The 18,400-nt window shown below is 40.0% G+C and overlaps 2 protein-coding genes across 4 annotated transcripts in view; one reads left to right on the forward strand and one right to left on the reverse strand.

Moving 5' to 3' along the window:
* Positions 1-4,860, forward strand: part of LOC106129546 (tyrosine-protein kinase Abl) — a 31,669-nt gene extending 26,809 nt beyond the window's left edge. For 2 of the 3 annotated variants that reach the window (XM_060953490.1, XM_060953491.1), the window contains exons 20-21: positions 54-298; positions 1,239-4,860. In XM_060953490.1, the coding sequence (XP_060809473.1) occupies positions 54-298; positions 1,239-1,242 (249 nt within the window). In that variant the 3' untranslated portion in view covers positions 1,243-4,860. The other variant, XM_013328142.2, reaches the window with a different exon arrangement.
* A 137-nt stretch (positions 4,861-4,997) lies between these two features.
* Positions 4,998-18,053, reverse strand: LOC106129545 (alpha-tubulin N-acetyltransferase 1). The gene is made up of 6 exons (XM_013328141.2): positions 17,739-18,053; positions 14,953-15,105; positions 13,989-14,312; positions 12,636-12,714; positions 10,460-10,503; positions 4,998-5,893 (listed from the first exon to the last, which is right to left on the reverse strand). The coding sequence occupies exons 1-6, from the start codon at positions 17,843-17,845 to the stop codon at positions 5,617-5,619; spliced, it is 984 nt and encodes a 327-aa protein (XP_013183595.1). The 5' UTR covers positions 17,846-18,053; the 3' UTR covers positions 4,998-5,616.
* Positions 18,054-18,400: the final 347 nt, after the last annotated feature.

Here is an 18,400-nt window from a genome sequence, read left to right on the forward strand (position 1 = left end):
CGGGAAAGAGGCGTGATTTTATGTAGTGATGTCCGTGTGGTGATGGTGTGCAGGTGAAGCGCGGCGGCAGTCGCGGCTCGCTGTGGCGGCTGCAGACGTCGGAGCGGCTGGCGCAGCTGGCGGCGCGCTGCGTGGCGGCGGCGGCGGCCGGCGCGCCCGCCGCCCGCCTGCCGCTGCGCGCCGCCGCCGCCGCGCTGGAGGGCGAGGCGCGCGCGCTGGCCTCGCCCGCGCCGCTCCGCGCGCCCGCCACCGACCACCTCGACCGCGCGCTCGAGCAGCTCGCGCAACTCGTCAATAGGTACCTCACATTTGTACTCGGACATACATATAGAGGCGGACGGAGGGCCACTTGAAAAAAAGTGAAGCATCGTAACAGATAATTTGCCATTTCGTGAGATAATGTCTTGAGTATCGACTTAATTATAAATGATTAAGAATAGAGCTGTAGCGGCCGTTCAGCCTCCATGGACAAACAGACTCTTTCACTTGACAATTTAGATGACCAAAACCGACTGACAGACTTATGAAAAAAAAGAGAAGCGAGACTAAGACGAGACGACAATAAGACGACATCTTGAACAGGCAAAATTCTGTTTTAATTTTGACAAGACCTAAAAGACCCTCGGCCCGTTCAAGAGCGTAAATAATTACTGCTAAAATAACATACATGTCTAAATTGACTTTGCGTTGTGCTCTGCGCATTATACTATCAATAGTTGCAATGAACGTGCCGTATGGTTACCGGAACTTAACATAGGATAACGACATCTCTGTCTTATTTGTATTTTTTTCTTGTATTTTTGATCAATATTAATGAGGCTTAAAAGTTAAAAAACATAATTCCTTAGCAATATATTAATAAGCAAGCCCACTCGATGGCTATTTTTCAAAAAATAAATAAGTAAAATCATAAAAATTAACTCTCTTCAAATACTTTATAATAGTAAACAAACAAGAGCAAGAATATACACTGTAAACTTGTCCTGTGTGCAGGGAATTGTGCGGTGATCAATACATGACAATTAACTGGCATTAATTATGTATTTAAAAATCCTGTTCATATACTATAACATAGGTACTAGTAATTACATAAATATAATTTTAATAATCAATAAAGATCGGATATAGGATACCTAAATGTGACCCTTACATCACAAACCCGCAACGAAACACCCTGGAGATTTTTGAAAAACGACTCGTCGTGTAAGTAATGTGTGTGTGTGTGTGTGTGTTTGCAGGTAAGCGGGCGCGGGTGGGCCGCGACCGTATTATTTATTAGAAGCGTGGAGAGGATGAGCCGAGTTCCCTGTGCCGGTCAGCCAACCAAAGACGCGAGCCGCGGTGCACGACTCCACAAGTATTACGTGTTGTATTATGTAGTTAGCCGCCGCTTCCCGCTTTATGTACAAGACTGATGCGCGCCAGCTCCGAGCGCGCGCCGCTCGGCCCGCGCGGGATTTGACTTATTGCAAAGCCGGCTCCACGGCAGGGTTCTCTGACACCTAGCATCACGTGCCAAGTTTTGCTAGATGTCAGCAAACACAAACTGTGTTGCAGGAGACCTGTCTCACTTTGTGTCTAGGAGCTGTGAGCATATTTTGTTAGGTGGTATTAATGCGATATAATTTTTATTTTGTATGACTAAAATAAAAAGGCTTCTCGGCTTGAGGTTCTCTGTTAGATGACGGATAGCAGCCTGTCTCGTTCTTCCTTGCGCCACCCCGGTCTGATCCTCTAGCGAGAAGCTCGGCTTTTGGTCCTGACCTTAAAGTGGATGAGGCTGCTTTTCCATAGACGCGGAGCAAAGACGTCCTATTGGTCAATATTTGGTCGTTTCTCCGCTGCGCTCAGTGAGCAGGCAGCCCGAGTCAGGCGGCCCTGCGCGGGCGCACCGTTCGACTTGCTGCGAATTAGTTTACTGTGATAGCCGACATCGGATCGCCTCCTATCATATTATGCTCAATATGTTGTTTTTCATTACATTTACTTACTGTATTAGGTAATTGAAAAATTAGGGTATTTAAATGAAGTATATTATTATGTAAACATACATTTAGCGCGAGCGGTCATAGGTATCATTTATATTGAAGTTATATAAGTATAACACTGATATATGCTAGTCTTTATTATATTATAACATATTTCGTTTTAAGAGTAAATATTATTTGTAAGTTCTCTAGAATAGATTCGCGTACAATCATCCAACTTTTTAGCAATCATGATTAAGAATTTTTTACTCTCCGCGGACGAATGTTACCGCATGTACTCTATGTATGTATGTCTGTATGATCATGTATGTCTGTCTGTACATTATCGGAGTGCGAGGGGCGGGGCGAGGGCGGCCTATGCGCTTTTATATTTATACTGAGATTGCAGCATTTATTGAGATTATTCCGGAGTCCGACCCGCCCCGTCGTAATTACAGGCTAATTAATGTACCAGTAGTGTGCTCATAGTCTCGATGGAATGGTGTTTAATCTTTGGTCATTTATACAAATAGAGAAAACTACATTTCATCGGGACGGTAGAAATAAGAAGACAATAGAAGTGGTAATAAGTAATGGCGATCACAACTCTGCCATCAGCCCCATGCCGCTCCGCATTGCACCTCAGTTCAGAGTATTGACAGTGCGTATTAAGATGAAGTCACATTACTCCTTTCAGTTTAATATGCCATTTCTATTGTCTTATTCTGATTAGTAATGTCAACACGGGCCACGCCGCGGTGCGGCTTTCCGTCATTGCAGTAGCTGCACGGACGCCGCCCGCGACGCGCTCGCGGGGCTGTCGCAGCCGAGCGGCTAAATTGCTGTTCAGTCAGACAGCTAGCCATATGACTAAACGCCGCCATTCAACAAGAAGACATATCTAACTTGAAGCAATCATAGTAAATCGTTGGAGCGGTCACAGAGAAAATTCAACTCGATGATTTATTTATAAAGCTTACCAATAGTCGATACATTATGACGTGAACATTGCACTTATGTTCCAAACATAAATAAATAAATTCTAATTTCTCGATCAATCACAGGTAAACCCAGCATGTTGTGGGGAATAATGCTTATTTAAAAAAATATATATTTTAAGAAATATATACAATTGACAGTAAAAAAAACTTATAAGTCTTTTAAAAGCTATGTTATTTAATCGGTATATTCCCAATCGTCGTGACGGCGCTAGTTTCGTTTAGTTGGCAGCGGCCGGCCGCGTGCAGTCAGCGGGTAGCCGTGTGGTTGAACAGCTATTTTCACCTTTTGGCTGCGACATATACGTCGTCGTTTGTCGGACACATGAAAGTGATGCATTTATATCAATATTCTATACCTATTGTATTGTGACATCGCTTTTCTTAAATTATTAAATAATGCAACATTTGTAATATGGAATTATACAATTCTTGTAGAACTGGAAATCTGTTGCAACCTATATATCTCCCGAAGATGCGACGCTTATGTTGTCTCCAATTGTATTCGCAACGTCGGGTTGGTCAGTGATTTCGGTGCAGTTCCTTTTTAAACGCATAAACGTTTATTAATGCAGTTTTTGGAGATCTTTTGAATTATTGTATATAAAACAGCAATGTAAAATGTTCTGAAGTGTAATTGAAATAATGAATCGGCTCAATGTTGAGATTTTTTGTAGCACACCAAATATTTTATTCATAAATAACAATGTCATAAAATAAAATAGCATCAAAAACAGTTTAAAAATTACATAGTAAGATTAATTTTAATATAAAATTGAGCTTTGCGTGGATTTGCTACTGTCTAATGTAATTAATTGATTAAGTTTAATGTAATTCTGAGGGCCATAGTGATCTTCACTTTCATGGTACGGTCATATTGCGACGCTCTTGCCGGCACATGCTGGATGACTCGACTACACCGTGTGGGGCGGGGCGCGGTTAAGTAGCAGTAACTCACTAACAACCAGCACCGACAACGTTGGGAACAACTCCGGCCTCGGCTTGTCTTTGTAATAGTCATGATGGATAGAAATTTGATTTCATAACAACTTATACATTGGTGAAATAGTCGCATCAATAAGCAAACTGCCTAAAGTAATACTAACACATTATTTGGGCGACTCCATAAAGCTCTTTGCATAATGATAGATACTTTCACAACTTGGTATCTTGCTCGCATCATGAACCTTTTTTTTTGGCAGCCAACTTATGCGTTTATAGATACGATGTTTTAAAAAGTTGTTACGTTTTTTTTATGCACTGATGACATAGTTATACATTTGTGGCTTCAAAATTACAACTGAAAATTGAGGTAGATCATGGTTACATCCGTATTGGAGGCTGGGGCCCGACACAGTGTAGCGGGGGTCATCATGTGATGGGCGATTTTATTCTCATTATTGTGTCGGATTATAATTTGTTGTTGAAACTGCCCATAGATCACTAGGTTAATCACGATGCCAACCAGTGTTGACGATTTTTAAATATATAGATATAAATATTGCCATTTTTAAGATAGAATAATACATAGTAACATGTTCAGTGTCTTCCGCTTCAAGCGCGTATTTCATCTCAATTTAGATCCCAAGTGATTCAGTGCCCGAGAGCGGCGAAATAGCATTTGGGAAGTTTCTATATGAAATACGCGCTTTTTGAATGACTTATTTTTTAACTTAAAATCAATTTAATTACGACGTAACATGTCGCGTCGCTGGAGCGCGGGACCCCGTAGGAATGGTTCCCCGAGCTACCCACCCCGCTTTATAACAAATTTACATCAGAGAATTCAACATCACGTTCTCGAAGGTCGCTGCGTTCGGCTTTCAGCTATGATATACAATAGATTCCAAAGATACCCATGTCAGATTGTAATGGAATAAAATGTTTCTTTACGATTACTGTCTTTTCTTTTTTCACTGGTCGCAATCGGAATGTCTGAGATATTATTACATAAGCCAAACAGCTGATGTGGTTTTACCGAGGGGAATGTTCACTTTTTGAGAACTTCTTGGAGATGAACACAAAGACAAAATCAAATTCAAGTTACTAATTAGTTTAATTAAACCATCAATTACAGTATACATTTCATTGAGCTTTTAAGAACAGGGCATTACTTTGAATTAAACACTAGTAAATGCGTGTATATTCGGAGTAGATAGCAAGCGATATGTGGATTAAATGCTACTTTAAAAGTTACATCCCGACCTGAAGGCCGCCTGAACCGTCGCCCCGTTGCGCCCCAGTCGTCAGGTCTATACAACAGTGTAACAGTGGGAACGAGTTCAATTTTAAAATTGCAAATCCAATCTACGTGTGAATTATGAGCCTGGGATTGATTAAATTTTAATCTTAACGGTGGATTACATTTTTTTTATAACCTTATCTATTTGAAATTTAAATTTTATAACCCTCTTATAATGGGTTACATATTATGAGTTTTAAACTAGTAGAAGACATCTAGGTATAAAGACATCATATTGTAATGGAACACATATAACAATGATACAGTAATGTACTCGAAGCTACAAGCGTTAATCGGCTGTTAACAAAGGAATGTGTTGAGTATTGTTGTTTCTTTTTAACAATAGATATAAAAAAGAATTTGAAAATAAAGTTGACCAGTCAAGTGTGGTTTGCGAGCTGCGAGGCGCCTACCACAGCTTGTTGTGATAGAACTTGACGTCTAAGAATCCCAAGTCGGTGAGTTGCGAGTCGCGGCGCGCCAGCGAGAGGCCGGCGGGCGACGCGGCGTTCGCGGGCGACACCTGGTTGTTGAGCAGGACCGGCGCCGGCGCGGGCGCCACGGCCAGCGAGGCGGGCCGCGCCGCTGCGGCCGCGTCGGCCGGCGCGGGCGGCTCGGGCGACGCGGCCGGCTCGGGGGAGGCCGCCGGCTCGGGCGACGCGGCCGGCGTGGACGATCTGGACATTCTGCGTGCACACGACTTCAACATGTTTTTAGACTACCTAAATTATTAAAAAATTAAAGGACCTGTTTGATAAAGTGCTTCTTCCTTTAAGAAAAACATTTTAAGTTGTAGGTACTACTTAGCCAATTTTCTGCACAGTTATAAAGCTCACAATTATCACTTGCGGCGCCACATCCGCCAGCCCGCCACGGATTCCCCGTGGTACAACATACATAGCCTATATTACCCGCAAATAATAAAGTATATAATTACTTTTGAGGTGAAAACAATTTAATGATCGGTTCAGTATTACTCAAGATAAGCGCTTACAAAAATCTAAAAAAATAGAGAAGTTTCCCAAATCCTAAAACCCGCCTCTACAACCAGTATGTCTCCTCACGGTCACTGGCGGCGCCAAGACAGTGGTGCAATATTCCTCACAGACCTCACGTTCCTCACCTCACGCGTGTGAATGAGAGTGAAGTTAGGCTGGAACCGGCGGAAACAATATAAGAGTAGATAAGCAGAGCTGTCAATGCATACGGTAGCTAGCGTAGCAGCCCCGAGTGATGGTGACGCCATCTCGCCAATACCTCAATATGGTGATTAATTAACGCTTCTTACCTACCTACTATAAGTATTGCCACTTAATAACTTATAAAATAAACAAGTGTATAAAGTTACATATTAGTTATATTGTGTTTAATTTATAAAACCTAATAGTGCAAGACAATTTTAAAATTCGGCCTTAAAATAAATAAAATTAGCAACAATCGCAAATAATATTAATAAGGATCAAAATGGAATTTGTAAACCCATTCAAATAAAATGTGAGGTTGTATTTTTATTGAAAAAATGATAAAAAAGGCTAGGCTATATTTCTGGAACACAACATACGGGTAACTGAAGAAAATAATTTACATAGATAACGCAAGCGTATGTATTTCGCGTGTCCGAAACCTGTGCCGAACTCTGCCCTAGCGGGAGGGTGTTGGTCGCCGGTCGCGGCGGCCGCAGACCGGTGACCCGCAGCGGGACCACCGCGGGTCGCGTCGGTATGCCGGCTTTTAATACAAAGCGTGATACTTGCGTTATCTATGTACATCTGTGATCCCAAACTAATGAGCTTCAGTTTTATCACTCTAATATAATAATATACAGGGGCAATGGTACCAAACGCACGACCTTGCCTAGGCGACTTGGGTAAATTAAAAATAACATCTTTCGTCTAAACATAATAAGATCCAAATATTATTATTTTATAGTATTGGTGTGGTCTCTACTTTGACAGCACAAAGTGCGCGTGCCTTTAGTTGAGATGGGTGGAATTCCACATTAAAATTTATTTATTTTTGTAAGGCTCATAAAGTTGAGATTCTATTGTGGGCGGCGGGGGTGGGCGTAGCACACTGCCACCGTTAGAATCGTAGTTGTCGCTCGTAGGTCTCAAGGTGCGGGTTGCATACGGTACCCCGTGCGAGTAGATCCCCATATATACAAACTACATAAAACATCTTAAGTAGGCATTCTTCCATTCGCATCAATAAAATACATTATAAAGCTCAAGTAAATATTATTATCACAGTGCATCGATAGAATTAATCGTGTCAACATATAAATTATAATCCATTGGTCTCCTAGTACTCTCTAGTATAATATCATAAGAATCTCAAATTAAGATGCGGATAAAAAAATATTTAACAATAGTTAAAACTGGGATTTGGAAAGAAATATCGCGAACCAAAAACATACCTAATTCAAAATAAAATTAACAATGTATGGTCCGAAAATATTTCTATGTTAAAGATCATTATCATTACATCACCGCTTACTGATGTTTGTGTTCATATAATGATCGAAAGTCAAAATCATTGGAATAAAATATTCATAAATGTTTTATCCTAATAAGTACATATTTGTCTTTATGAATTTCTTTATCATAAGCGTTTTTATCCTTATTATTAATTAACTTTTCTTTATTGAACTAATATATTAAATTTTCATAAGTAGTTTCAAACCACAGCTTAGGGCCGGCGGGCTCGGCGACCGCCGCGCCCCGTGCGGGTGATACACTTACAATCCCTAAACGTTGATGATTGTATTAAAAATGCTTGAATAAAAAAAGGTATGAAAATAAAATTATAAAGAATGATTATTATGAACACAAATCCGAGACAAAGAATAGCATTTAATGTTATGAGAGCCGTTGTGGTCGCCTAGACTCGCAGCGCTCCGCCGGCGCGGGCGAGGTTGGCTGGTATTAGTTTCACAAATGACAGCCGACTTTATATTTAGTGATAAAATTGGAATGATAGCAGTTGGAGCTACGTCGTGTCCAGGAGCCGGAAGCCAGGAACACGAGTTCGGGAAACAGTACAGTGCATAGAAATATCTGAGTACAAGCTCAGGTTCAGTACAAGAAATTTGCCACTGACAATAAGCCAATGGTAGGAATATACTACACACAAAACATTAAATAAATAATTTAAAAAACAATACATCTCATCCATCACGCTACAACAATGATCAAATGTATAATATTGACATAACTGTGTAGGTGTATTAACAAATTTATTTGATCAAACATTTAACACATTGAAATTTTAGTGATGCGTGTATTATAAACACCCAAAAATTTAATTTATGGGCCTTATAACGTTACCGAGACAAACATAACAAAAAAACAGCACTCGGCGAACCCGGTATTGTGACATGTCAATATATTGTACAGTACGGTATGTCGCAGCCGAGTGGTGGAAATAGATGCGCAAGCGCGCGGTGAGACCCGCCCCTGCCGCCGGGGCCCAGCGTGGCGACGCTCTCCGCGGCCAAACTACGCTTAGCTATAAGTACATACATACATATGGTCACGTCTATATCCCTTGTGGGCTAGACAGAGCCAACAGTCTTGAAAAGACTGAAGCTATTTGGCTTAATGATAGAATTGAGATTCAAATAGTGACAAGTTGCTAGCCCATCGCCTAAAAAAAGAATCCCAAGTTTGTAAGCCTTAGTCGCCTTTTACGACATCCATGTGAAAGAGACGGAGTGATCCCATTCTTTTTTGTATTGGTGCCGGGAACCACACAGCACAGCTATAATTTATTTGCTATAATTTTCTCAGTCAATGCGGAAAACTATTAAGTTTAAGATAATAAATATATTTTAAGAGTTTACGTTATTTAAGTTTAGTAAGAGTACATCTAAAGCTCCTGGCTCATGTCTCGTCCTCAAACCGGCGCGCCGGGCGGGGCCCCGGATTCTATTCGATAACCACTTGACTGCGACATGTAAATTTGAAGTAGAAAACTTCAAATTTCCAGTTCATAAAAACAAATTCCGTAAAGGGAGAATAATACTATTATACTGTCGGTCACATCGTATATACCGGCTTGCGGACGTTCTCGCCATTTATGTTTTCGTTGTCAATAAAGACATTTATTGTCCTATACATATGTTTATAGAGAAGCTTTACGAGGAAACGTCCGTACGCCGCCGATCGGGGAGAACATTGCGAACATAAATACAGCGAGCTGCCGGAGAAATAACGTGCTACAAGCTTTGCGGGGTGGTCAGTGCCAGTGGACGCGCTGGGACGAGTAGCTGCAAGCAACCAAATGAAAACTAAAATGATAGCACATAACAACAAATTAAACAAAATGTGACATTCAATTAAAATATGAAACAAAGCCCTGTCCGATCAGAACGAGAGAACCCGCGTGAAATAAGTATAAAGAAATTATAAATTTTATGTGAACAATATTATTCTGAATACCCCGGTCCGGCGGAACCCATCGCGCGCGGCAACGACCAGGTGAGTGTTGCCATGTTACATCGAGGGTGATTTTTAACTTATTTTCTGGATGTTAACTTGAATGATAGCTTACCAACATGACCTTCGCGAGTCGGACAGGATTTTGTTACACATTGTAAACTAAAAAATTAATTATTAAATAATTAAACAAGCAGATCATATATATGAATAAATAATATAACGGACATGATACAACGGTTGGTTGATCCCAGGGTCCTGTTGCGGGATCCCGCGAGCCAACCTGGCGCTACGTGCCTGGACATACTGCATTGACAACTCGGCGATGTGTTGATGGAAGTAACATTGAATGCTAACACGATTTTCATAAAATGTGATAAGTAAGAACAAGGTTTACTCAGCCAAAGTTTTGTGAATTTAATATGTTCAGGCTTAAATGTTTTGGTATGTTTTAATATTATGTAACGTTCACATTGATAACTAGTTTAACTACATAATATACAAACACTGAGGTGAAAAATTTGAGTACGCTGGACCAAATGTTCGATAAATGACATTAAATTTTTGTACCAATCAGAAGTGCTTCCCCGAGCGTCCTGCGCTGCAGCGGGCGAGTGCGAGTGACTCATATAGGTACTCGTATATCATGTCAAGTTCACTACTAAGAGGGACGCGGACTTTTCACGCGTAGTTCGCAGGACGCTAGCGGAAGCATCAGCGCCAAAATGGCGGGATTCAACAATTGTTAGTGTGACATCGCCAATGATCGAGGTCCAGCGCACACCACGAGTGAGCAGCCAAGATGTCGGGACGCACCGCGAGTCGGCGTCGGCGCAGCCCGCCGCGTCGCCGTGGATCACCTGCCGGCAACACGCGCTCTGTCAACTCCACACGGTACTAGTTGGACACACACATCTTGTTGGCAAGCTTTAAAATGAGAGTTATTGTTGTGGGCATATACAGCTGAGTTTTTATTGGTTTAAGTGCACCCAAAATGCTTTTTCGATTACAGGATTCAATTTAACTTTTGTTTGAGTTCTGGCGTGCGTATTTTGAAAATAGTACACACTCTCACACAATCTTCACACTTGATTGGCTTACCTATTTTTTAGTTCCCTTGCTTATAAAATTAGGTAATTTTTTACTTATTATGTCTTTCTAGCATGAATTCTGTAATTGGTGGTGGTGGTTCATGTCTCGTGTTTGGTGATGCGAGAATTCCCTAAACCAATAAACTTCAATCTCTATAGCTGTACAGCCGGCCCTCCATTGATCACCATTACAATTTGCACGGCAAGAGAAGCAGCCGGCGCACACTTAGGGTAAGTCCGGGGTAGATGGCCATAGGGGAGAGATGGCCTATGGAAATATTTCAGGGACTCGTTGACTAGATGTCACTGTTAATTGTTTAGTTCGCCGCGCGTCGTCCGTGAGAGCAACGGTACGGCAAAAGATTTGGCGTAAAAAAAAGAAAAAGTAAGTAAATCCTTTGTTTTTTCTTTCGACTACTGTGAATATTATTTTGATGTCAATTGTTTTATACAACTGTGGTGTCAGTTTCTGAAAATAATGGTGATATTTGTATTTGTTGCAAAGTATACAATCAATGCTAAGTTATTACCTCAAAATTATTTGTTTCGTGTCATGAATTGTTTTTGTTTTAGTTGTGGCCATCTTGCACGGAAAAGAAGGAGAGATGGCCAATTGTAATCGGTGTATGATAGCCATATGGCCATCATCTACCGACTGCAATTAGCACTATTGCCATGGTACAGAAATGATGTTTATCACCTGGAGTGTATCCTCTCAACCCAGAAGCGGTGCCAGATTACGCATTTATTCAAGAATCTAATGACTCAACGAATACTTCCGCTACACAAGAGCTTTCCCAATGTGCATCTGCTGTGGACAATGAAAAGGAACCTGCACCAGGGTGTTCTCATGAATCAAGAAGTGAAACATACCATAGCCCTGTAATCAGTTCTAAAGTCGTCTAATCTTTCACATCCGAGCACTCCGAAAGAGGTTTCATCCAGTAAAGATCCAGATTACACCCCATTTCGAATTTTACAGGATATATCACCTATTCCACAAAAATTGATTGAAGTGCGTAAACGAGCAAAGCAAGTTGGAACACTATTGACATCGGAAGAACACAACAAAACTAGAAAAAATGCTGCAGAGAAAAGTCAAGAAAAGGAAAACGTAAGAAAATGCGTCAAAATAAAGAAGGAAAAGGAAGAGACAAGAAAAGGTACTGTTCAATGTGTAAAAAGAAAAGCCATTCGAATATTATCTGATAATAGTGACGATATTCCATCAAAAATATTGTCAGATAAGAATAAAAACAGAAAGTTAGACAAAAAAGACAACTGTCGTGGATGTGGTGAGAACTACTACGAAACACTTCTCATCGAAGACTGGCTTCAATGTACAGTGTACCAGTTTTGGGTTCACGAACACTGTACTACATTTGAAACCGCCACAACTGAAGTTCTCCAGATGTGGCGAAGAGAAAAGAAGACTTAAAAGTAAAAATGAGACCAAAAAGTAATTATAAGCCTAGAATTAAGTTATGGCCATCTTACCCCTAATGCCTTGGCCATCACACCCGGACACCTCGGGAGAGATGGCCACTTGTGATTTTTAAAAAACTTTAATTAGTAAGGTGTTCTCATTAGAAATTGTTACTTTTATGTTTGCAATATCAAAGTTGATTCTTTAAAGTTTAATAAAAACTAAATATAATTATAAAAATATAAGTATTTGATTTCTAGTAGAGCTAAGAAAAAACTATGGCCAACTACCCCGGACTTACCCTATGTGTTTTCCTCGCTACCAGCCCAGCGAGAAGCTTGCAGCATTATGCGCATATTCTCTATTAGTCGCCTTTTACGAAATACACGGAAAAGACATGGAGTGGAATTTGAATTCAACTTTACAGATGGATCAGCCCAAAGTAGTGTGTATCTGTTCAGATGGCGGCACTCACGTTCGCGATGGAGGAGGGCGGCTTGTGCGCGGAGAAGCGGCCCACGGCGGCGGGCGGCGGCGGCGCCGGCTCGGCTTTACTGGAACCAACCAATCAATCGCATTATTGACTGACTGATCAGCGACGTACCACCAACTACTGGGCGAAGTGAGCCGAAGTTCGGTCTCAGCAGGTTCGTCAGGGAGTATTGACCATTTATTTATTTATTTACGCCAATAATACAACGGTAGTAGTACACCTCTTAAATTATTTGGTAAAGAATTCTTATTTAACAAAATATAATCTTGACAGTCTTCATTTCAAATAAAGTTTACCGCGGCGGAGCTGCGGGCGAATGTAAATTATTGTATAAATACATTTAACCGACTCAAAAAAGGGAGATAATTAATAACTTGTATGTTCACATATAAAGAGAAAGAATATTGTAATTTTAATTAAAGAACGTAGACAGAAATACATAGTTAAGACCAAAGTTACCGTCGAGAAATTTCGTTCTCTCATCTCACTATTTATTTGTAAAATAAATCAATATTTATTGCAGCCACAGTAACGTATCATTTAAATTGACTTAAACTTGACAAATTTAATACATTATGTTGGCACTAAATTAAAAGTGGTCCGTTTCGTCCGGTACGACTTTGTTTTCCAAATTCTTTCAGATATATACTCCCTGACTGGTAATATTTCCAAGTATTTTGATGCTATACTATATTACTACTATTGTCGTGTATGGGCGTCTGCCATTGCTCATTGGGGTAAAGAATCATACACATGTACAGTGGGCCACATAGAAAGAAATACCAGTTTTGTAGCGTAAACGTTCCGGATGAGGTTCTTTCTAAAATAATGAGTTTGTCTGTTTTGCGGCGAATGTCACTCAAAGTACTTGATATAATGCATGCACTAACCCGCCCCGCGCTCAGCAGGCACTAACTCAGAATGCTCTCGCTTCTTCTGACGGTCCAATATCTGTCGCAGAGAAAGTCTGCTATCAACAAATATAAAGTTCATAACACAATGTCGCTTGCAACGTTCGCCCGCGCGACGCGAGGTCACTAACTATATGTACAGGGTGATAAGGAAATCGCGACGCATGTGGATGGCGAGCCCATTGTCTAAAAGAAGCCCTCGCCTTGACTTCTACAATCTGCACGCGACCAGCAGCTGACAGTGGCACATACTTACGTGCCTACCCGCACTCGCTAATGGACCAGGAAGCTTTAACTTATTTCCTTAATTGCCTTTTCTACTTTCTTATGGATGTCGTACCATAGGAAAGTCGGAGTGGTCCTACTCTAACGAGCTGGGAACCACACGGTACCTGTAATCAATAAAATATAATTTCAAAACTACCTGACGTCCCGCAGGCTGTCGAAGAAATTGGGCGCAACGGCGAAGTTGTTATTTTGTCGCAGCAGCTGGTCGATGCCGTAGTTCTTGGCCAGGAACTGCTCCATCTTGGGCGAGGGCCCGTCGACGGCCAGCTGCCACGGCTGCGCGCCCAGCTCGGCCAGCATGTGCGAGAACAGCGCGCGGCCCAGCCCGCGCCGCTGCCGGTCCTGCGCCACGTAGAAGTCCAGCACGCACAGAGGGTCCACCTCGCACACTTTGTCCTTGTAGTACAGGTACAGGTGCTTGCGACCCACCTTCAGCAGCCCGATCAGCTCCCCCGCGCCCCTGGAACCAGAGGCGATCATAATGCCCATTTTCAGACAACGGGATTAAACATTGTTTCGCGCACAGAAAGTTACGTAAGTAAGTAAAGGAAGTATATTAATATAATGAAATTTATTTTACTAATATTATAAATTCCAAAGTTTGTAAGCGTGTGTGTGTTTGTTACTGTATCATGCAATAACTAGTGAACGGATTTTCATTATACTGCAGTAACTTTGCTTAAGACGTTGGGATAACGTAAATACCTAGTAAGTTTTCGAGGGGTGCGGCAGTGCTCCCGCTGAGCCGAGCGCGAGACCAGCTCATGCTCATGATCATAAAAAAAAGAACTAGTTCTTCCTCTAACTCAGTGAGCTGAATAACAGAGTTAGGGTTTAATGGCCACATAAAGGGAAATCTATAAAAACTATGATAATCGAAAATCTGGAAATCATATGAGCCCATTCAAACTATTTGAGATATCGACATACGCCTTCATTTGATGTCAAATATCGAAGGTCTGAAGTATCTGATGAAGACCTCTCAGCTGGTGTCTGCTGTATTACAGATAAGGTACTGCTCCCTTCAACTACTGGTACATACAAAACTCAGTGATGGTCAGATTGAACCCTATTGTGGAACTAGTAAACACACCACTGACCCTTTAGCCTCGGCGTCTTTGAGCAGGTAGAGAATGTGGGTGGGAGAGTTGCGCAGCTTCTCAGCCGTAGTGATGATGTTCTTGAGCCCTTGCGCTGCCGCAGATTGCGCTCCGAGGTGGTTGATCAGCCTCGATAGGGTGTCCTGAATGACCCTGGGGAACAAACATCAATACAACTTGTGTACCGTGGTGGTCCACCCCATCTCGTTGTCGTCGATGCTGTAAAAAGCGATTAAGAGAATAGACGAATAGAAGCTACCCTCCCGTAAAATGGTACAAGTTGATCAAGGGAATAATAGACTAGGAATTACTGAAAAATCTTTGGAGACAAGCCAAGTCGTTAGTAGAAAAATAAATATCGCACCAAATATAATTAAAGTAGGTACATGGAATGTCATAAATAAAGAATCTGGTAAAATCAAAGCTTGAGACATAGTAACAGAGAGTATTATCCAAATAACATCTGGTAACAAAAATCTTTTTTTAAAACTCTGGACATAGTAAATAATTTTAAATTTTCTAAAGTTGACTCCAATCCTAGGCAAAGCTTTACTTAAAAAAAATTAAAAATTGAAATACTCCACACCAATTTCACAAACTGAACTACATTTTTGTGTGTGTTTTTTTATTATTCATTATTATAGGATACTTCATATCGCTTAATAAATTGTCAAATCTTTTGGTTTCGCAACATTGGTTGACATCAAATAAATTACTTAAATCTAAGTTAACTGCCGCTTCCAAGGCGGCAGTGCAGAAGAAGCGGTAACAAACTGCACTGCAGCATTTTCTTCAACAACGTCAACTTCACATCTATCCAAACTTAGAATAGAAATGTGGACGAGAGAATACATTGTTCAGATTAATATATTTATATGAAATTTTAATAATAAATAAAAAATATATTCTTTTTATGGATTGCCAATTTTAAATAGATTTATGTAGAGTGTACTGATATTTTGATTTAGGTTCAAATCAAACTACAATTCATTACAAATACGAGGTTCCTGTGCCAAGCTCAAGCCAGATTTTTTTATAATTCAGGTAATCAGTATCAGTCCTTTAATAAGCCTTCTCACAAAGTACTTTTTCTTTACATACTCTTAGAATTTTTGGTTAGGCATATCAAGAACGGACTCCGGCAACCTATTATAAAATCATATAAAGTTCCCCAAAAATGATTCACTGACTTTGCTAAGCCTATGACACGGCATAACTAGTTCGACATCCATGGGAATGAGATGGAGTGGTCCTATTCATTTTTAATTGGTGCTGGGAACCACACAGCATATTTTTTTTTATTTGGTTTTTATTTCATACTTTTTGTAAAAAAAATTTTGTGCTCAAATTTAGGAAACTCTTGATTAAATCATCAATATTCTCTTTCAGTGAACTAACACACATATAGACGGACAGACACACAAAAGCACATTTATAATAACATCTCTCTTTTTTGCAACTGGAGTTAAGCTAAAAACACTTTAGATTAAATCATCAATATTCCCTAACTATGCACTTTCACTCAGCGTATGCACCGTCATTCGCTCTCCCTTCACCACTTTGAACTTCCACAACTTTGAAATGGCTCAAATGATTTTGATCAAACATGTCTAAGAACACTCGCACATAAATCACCTTTTATACAAAAAACTAAATTGAAATCCTTCATCCGTTTATGAGCAATGGTGCCACAGACATACACGTCAAATTTATACCAACCCTCTTTTTCCGTCAGGGGTAAAAAATAACATAACGTTCATAAAATCTGTTTTCACACTTAAATATATTAACTCTGACAATATAAAAAATCTGCTCGATCTCTTTATGACCACTCTTTTCCATTTTTTATTATTGCTCATTTGATTGTAACTTAAACAGGTACATCTGAGTTCTATAAAAAATGGTAAAAAGAGTAAATGAAATAATAAGAAAACAATATGAAGCCCTTTGGCCGAGTAGGCAAGTAATCCTGGGAGAGTTACTTCGATCAGAGAGGGCAGTCAGCCAGGCGTCAATTTTGAGGAGCCTTCCTCTCTGTTCTTAAAAGAAATTCTGTGTGCTTTTTGAAGAGTTTTCCGTTCTTTTCTTTGGAAGGAACGCTAAGGTACTTTGTAGCTTGTAGATTTTTGACAAATACTTATATATTAGATATAACTTAAATTAACTGAATTCATTTAGATTTTTTGATTTTCTTCTTTGTCTCCATTGCATTCAATACAAGCTACAATTTTCATTCTTTTGTCCTTCCTGTTGTCTTAGGATTAAGTTTAAAGTAGGTGTTGTGTACATGTCTCATAAGAAAAATATGAAACATTCTGTGGATTTTCTCGTAGTAGTATGTTATGTAGTTTACTACAATGTTAACTCTAAAAAATGTATCCTAAGCTGCCTTTTATGACATCCACGGGAAAGAGACACAAGTGGCATTATTTAAACGCTTTTAAACTTGAAACAGATGAATATTTTATTTGTTTCATGAATACATGTTATTATCCCTTGTGGGGTAAACAGAGCCAACAGTCTATTAGTACTTATAAGTAATAAATTGTTAGAAAAGTAAACATACACACAGGTTTTCAATAGATTTAAGATGTAATGACATGATAGACAAGCTTCTTTATATTAGGTAGGTATTGAACTTTCGTTGTGCGTGCACAGCGAAGTGTAGGTGGTCCCAACCCAGTTTTAATTAGACAACTTATGAGTCTATCTCCTAGAACATGTCGAAGCTTTCTAAAATGTCGGTCTCCTTAGGATACTAGTAAAGATAGGTAATTCCTACTTACCTCATGTTCCAGTTGGTATTTCCTTTTATTCCTGGAGGAATAAGGGTGTAGTTCAATTTAGTTATATTGTCGGGGAGCAAGTCGTTCACAGATAATGTAGATTCCATTTTAAACAATCGTATACTTAATAACAATGGATCACAAAATGAAATTGGAAGATAACGGTAGGCACCCTGATAATTAAATACAAAACCAACAATTGTTCGATTCGATTTAGATAAATTTTGATGTCTAGTCTTAAATGTCACTCACAGATATTATAATCATGTCAGAGATGGAGTGACTCAATGGTTCGCTAGTGGCGACTACGACCATAGACAAGAATATGTAATGTACTGGCGTACGACTACGACTAGCTAGTAGGTTAGTGCTTTTACCGTGTTGCTGATCGATACCTAGTCCACGATAGTTAAGTAAAAGCAACAGTATCGATAAGGCTACTAATCGTATCGATAGCTCATTTTACCGTCAATACCATAGATATAACCATTAAGATGGCCGTGCTTAAGAGAGATGATGATGAGATGAGGTCTTTATCGTCATAATCATGCAAATGAACAAGACAAAATATAAATTTCTTGAAATTTCTTATGCTTGTCACCGTGCGCGGTTTTTGTTATATGGCAAGATCCGGATTTGACTGGTTGTAATAAACAAAATTG

Source organism: Amyelois transitella, chromosome Z (assembly GCF_032362555.1).
Source record: "Amyelois transitella isolate CPQ chromosome Z, ilAmyTran1.1, whole genome shotgun sequence".
NCBI classification, from domain to species: Eukaryota; Metazoa; Arthropoda; class Insecta; order Lepidoptera; family Pyralidae; genus Amyelois; species Amyelois transitella.

What these genes read in the sequence shown, in the direction of transcription:
- LOC106129545 (XM_013328141.2), bottom strand. Translation starts at nt 17,845, where the DNA reads ATGGAATCTACATTATCTGTGAACGACTTGCTCCCCGACAATATAACT. An exon ending in AAAGACGCCGAGGCTAAAGG is followed by an intron (nt 14,313 to 14,952) that starts GTCAGTGGTGTG and finishes CTCTGGTTCCAG; the next exon opens with GGGCGCGGGGGAGCTGATCG. An exon ending in GACAGCCTGCGGGACGTCAG is followed by an intron (nt 12,715 to 13,988) that starts GTAGTTTTGAAA and finishes GGTTGGTTCCAG; the next exon opens with TAAAGCCGAGCCGGCGCCGC.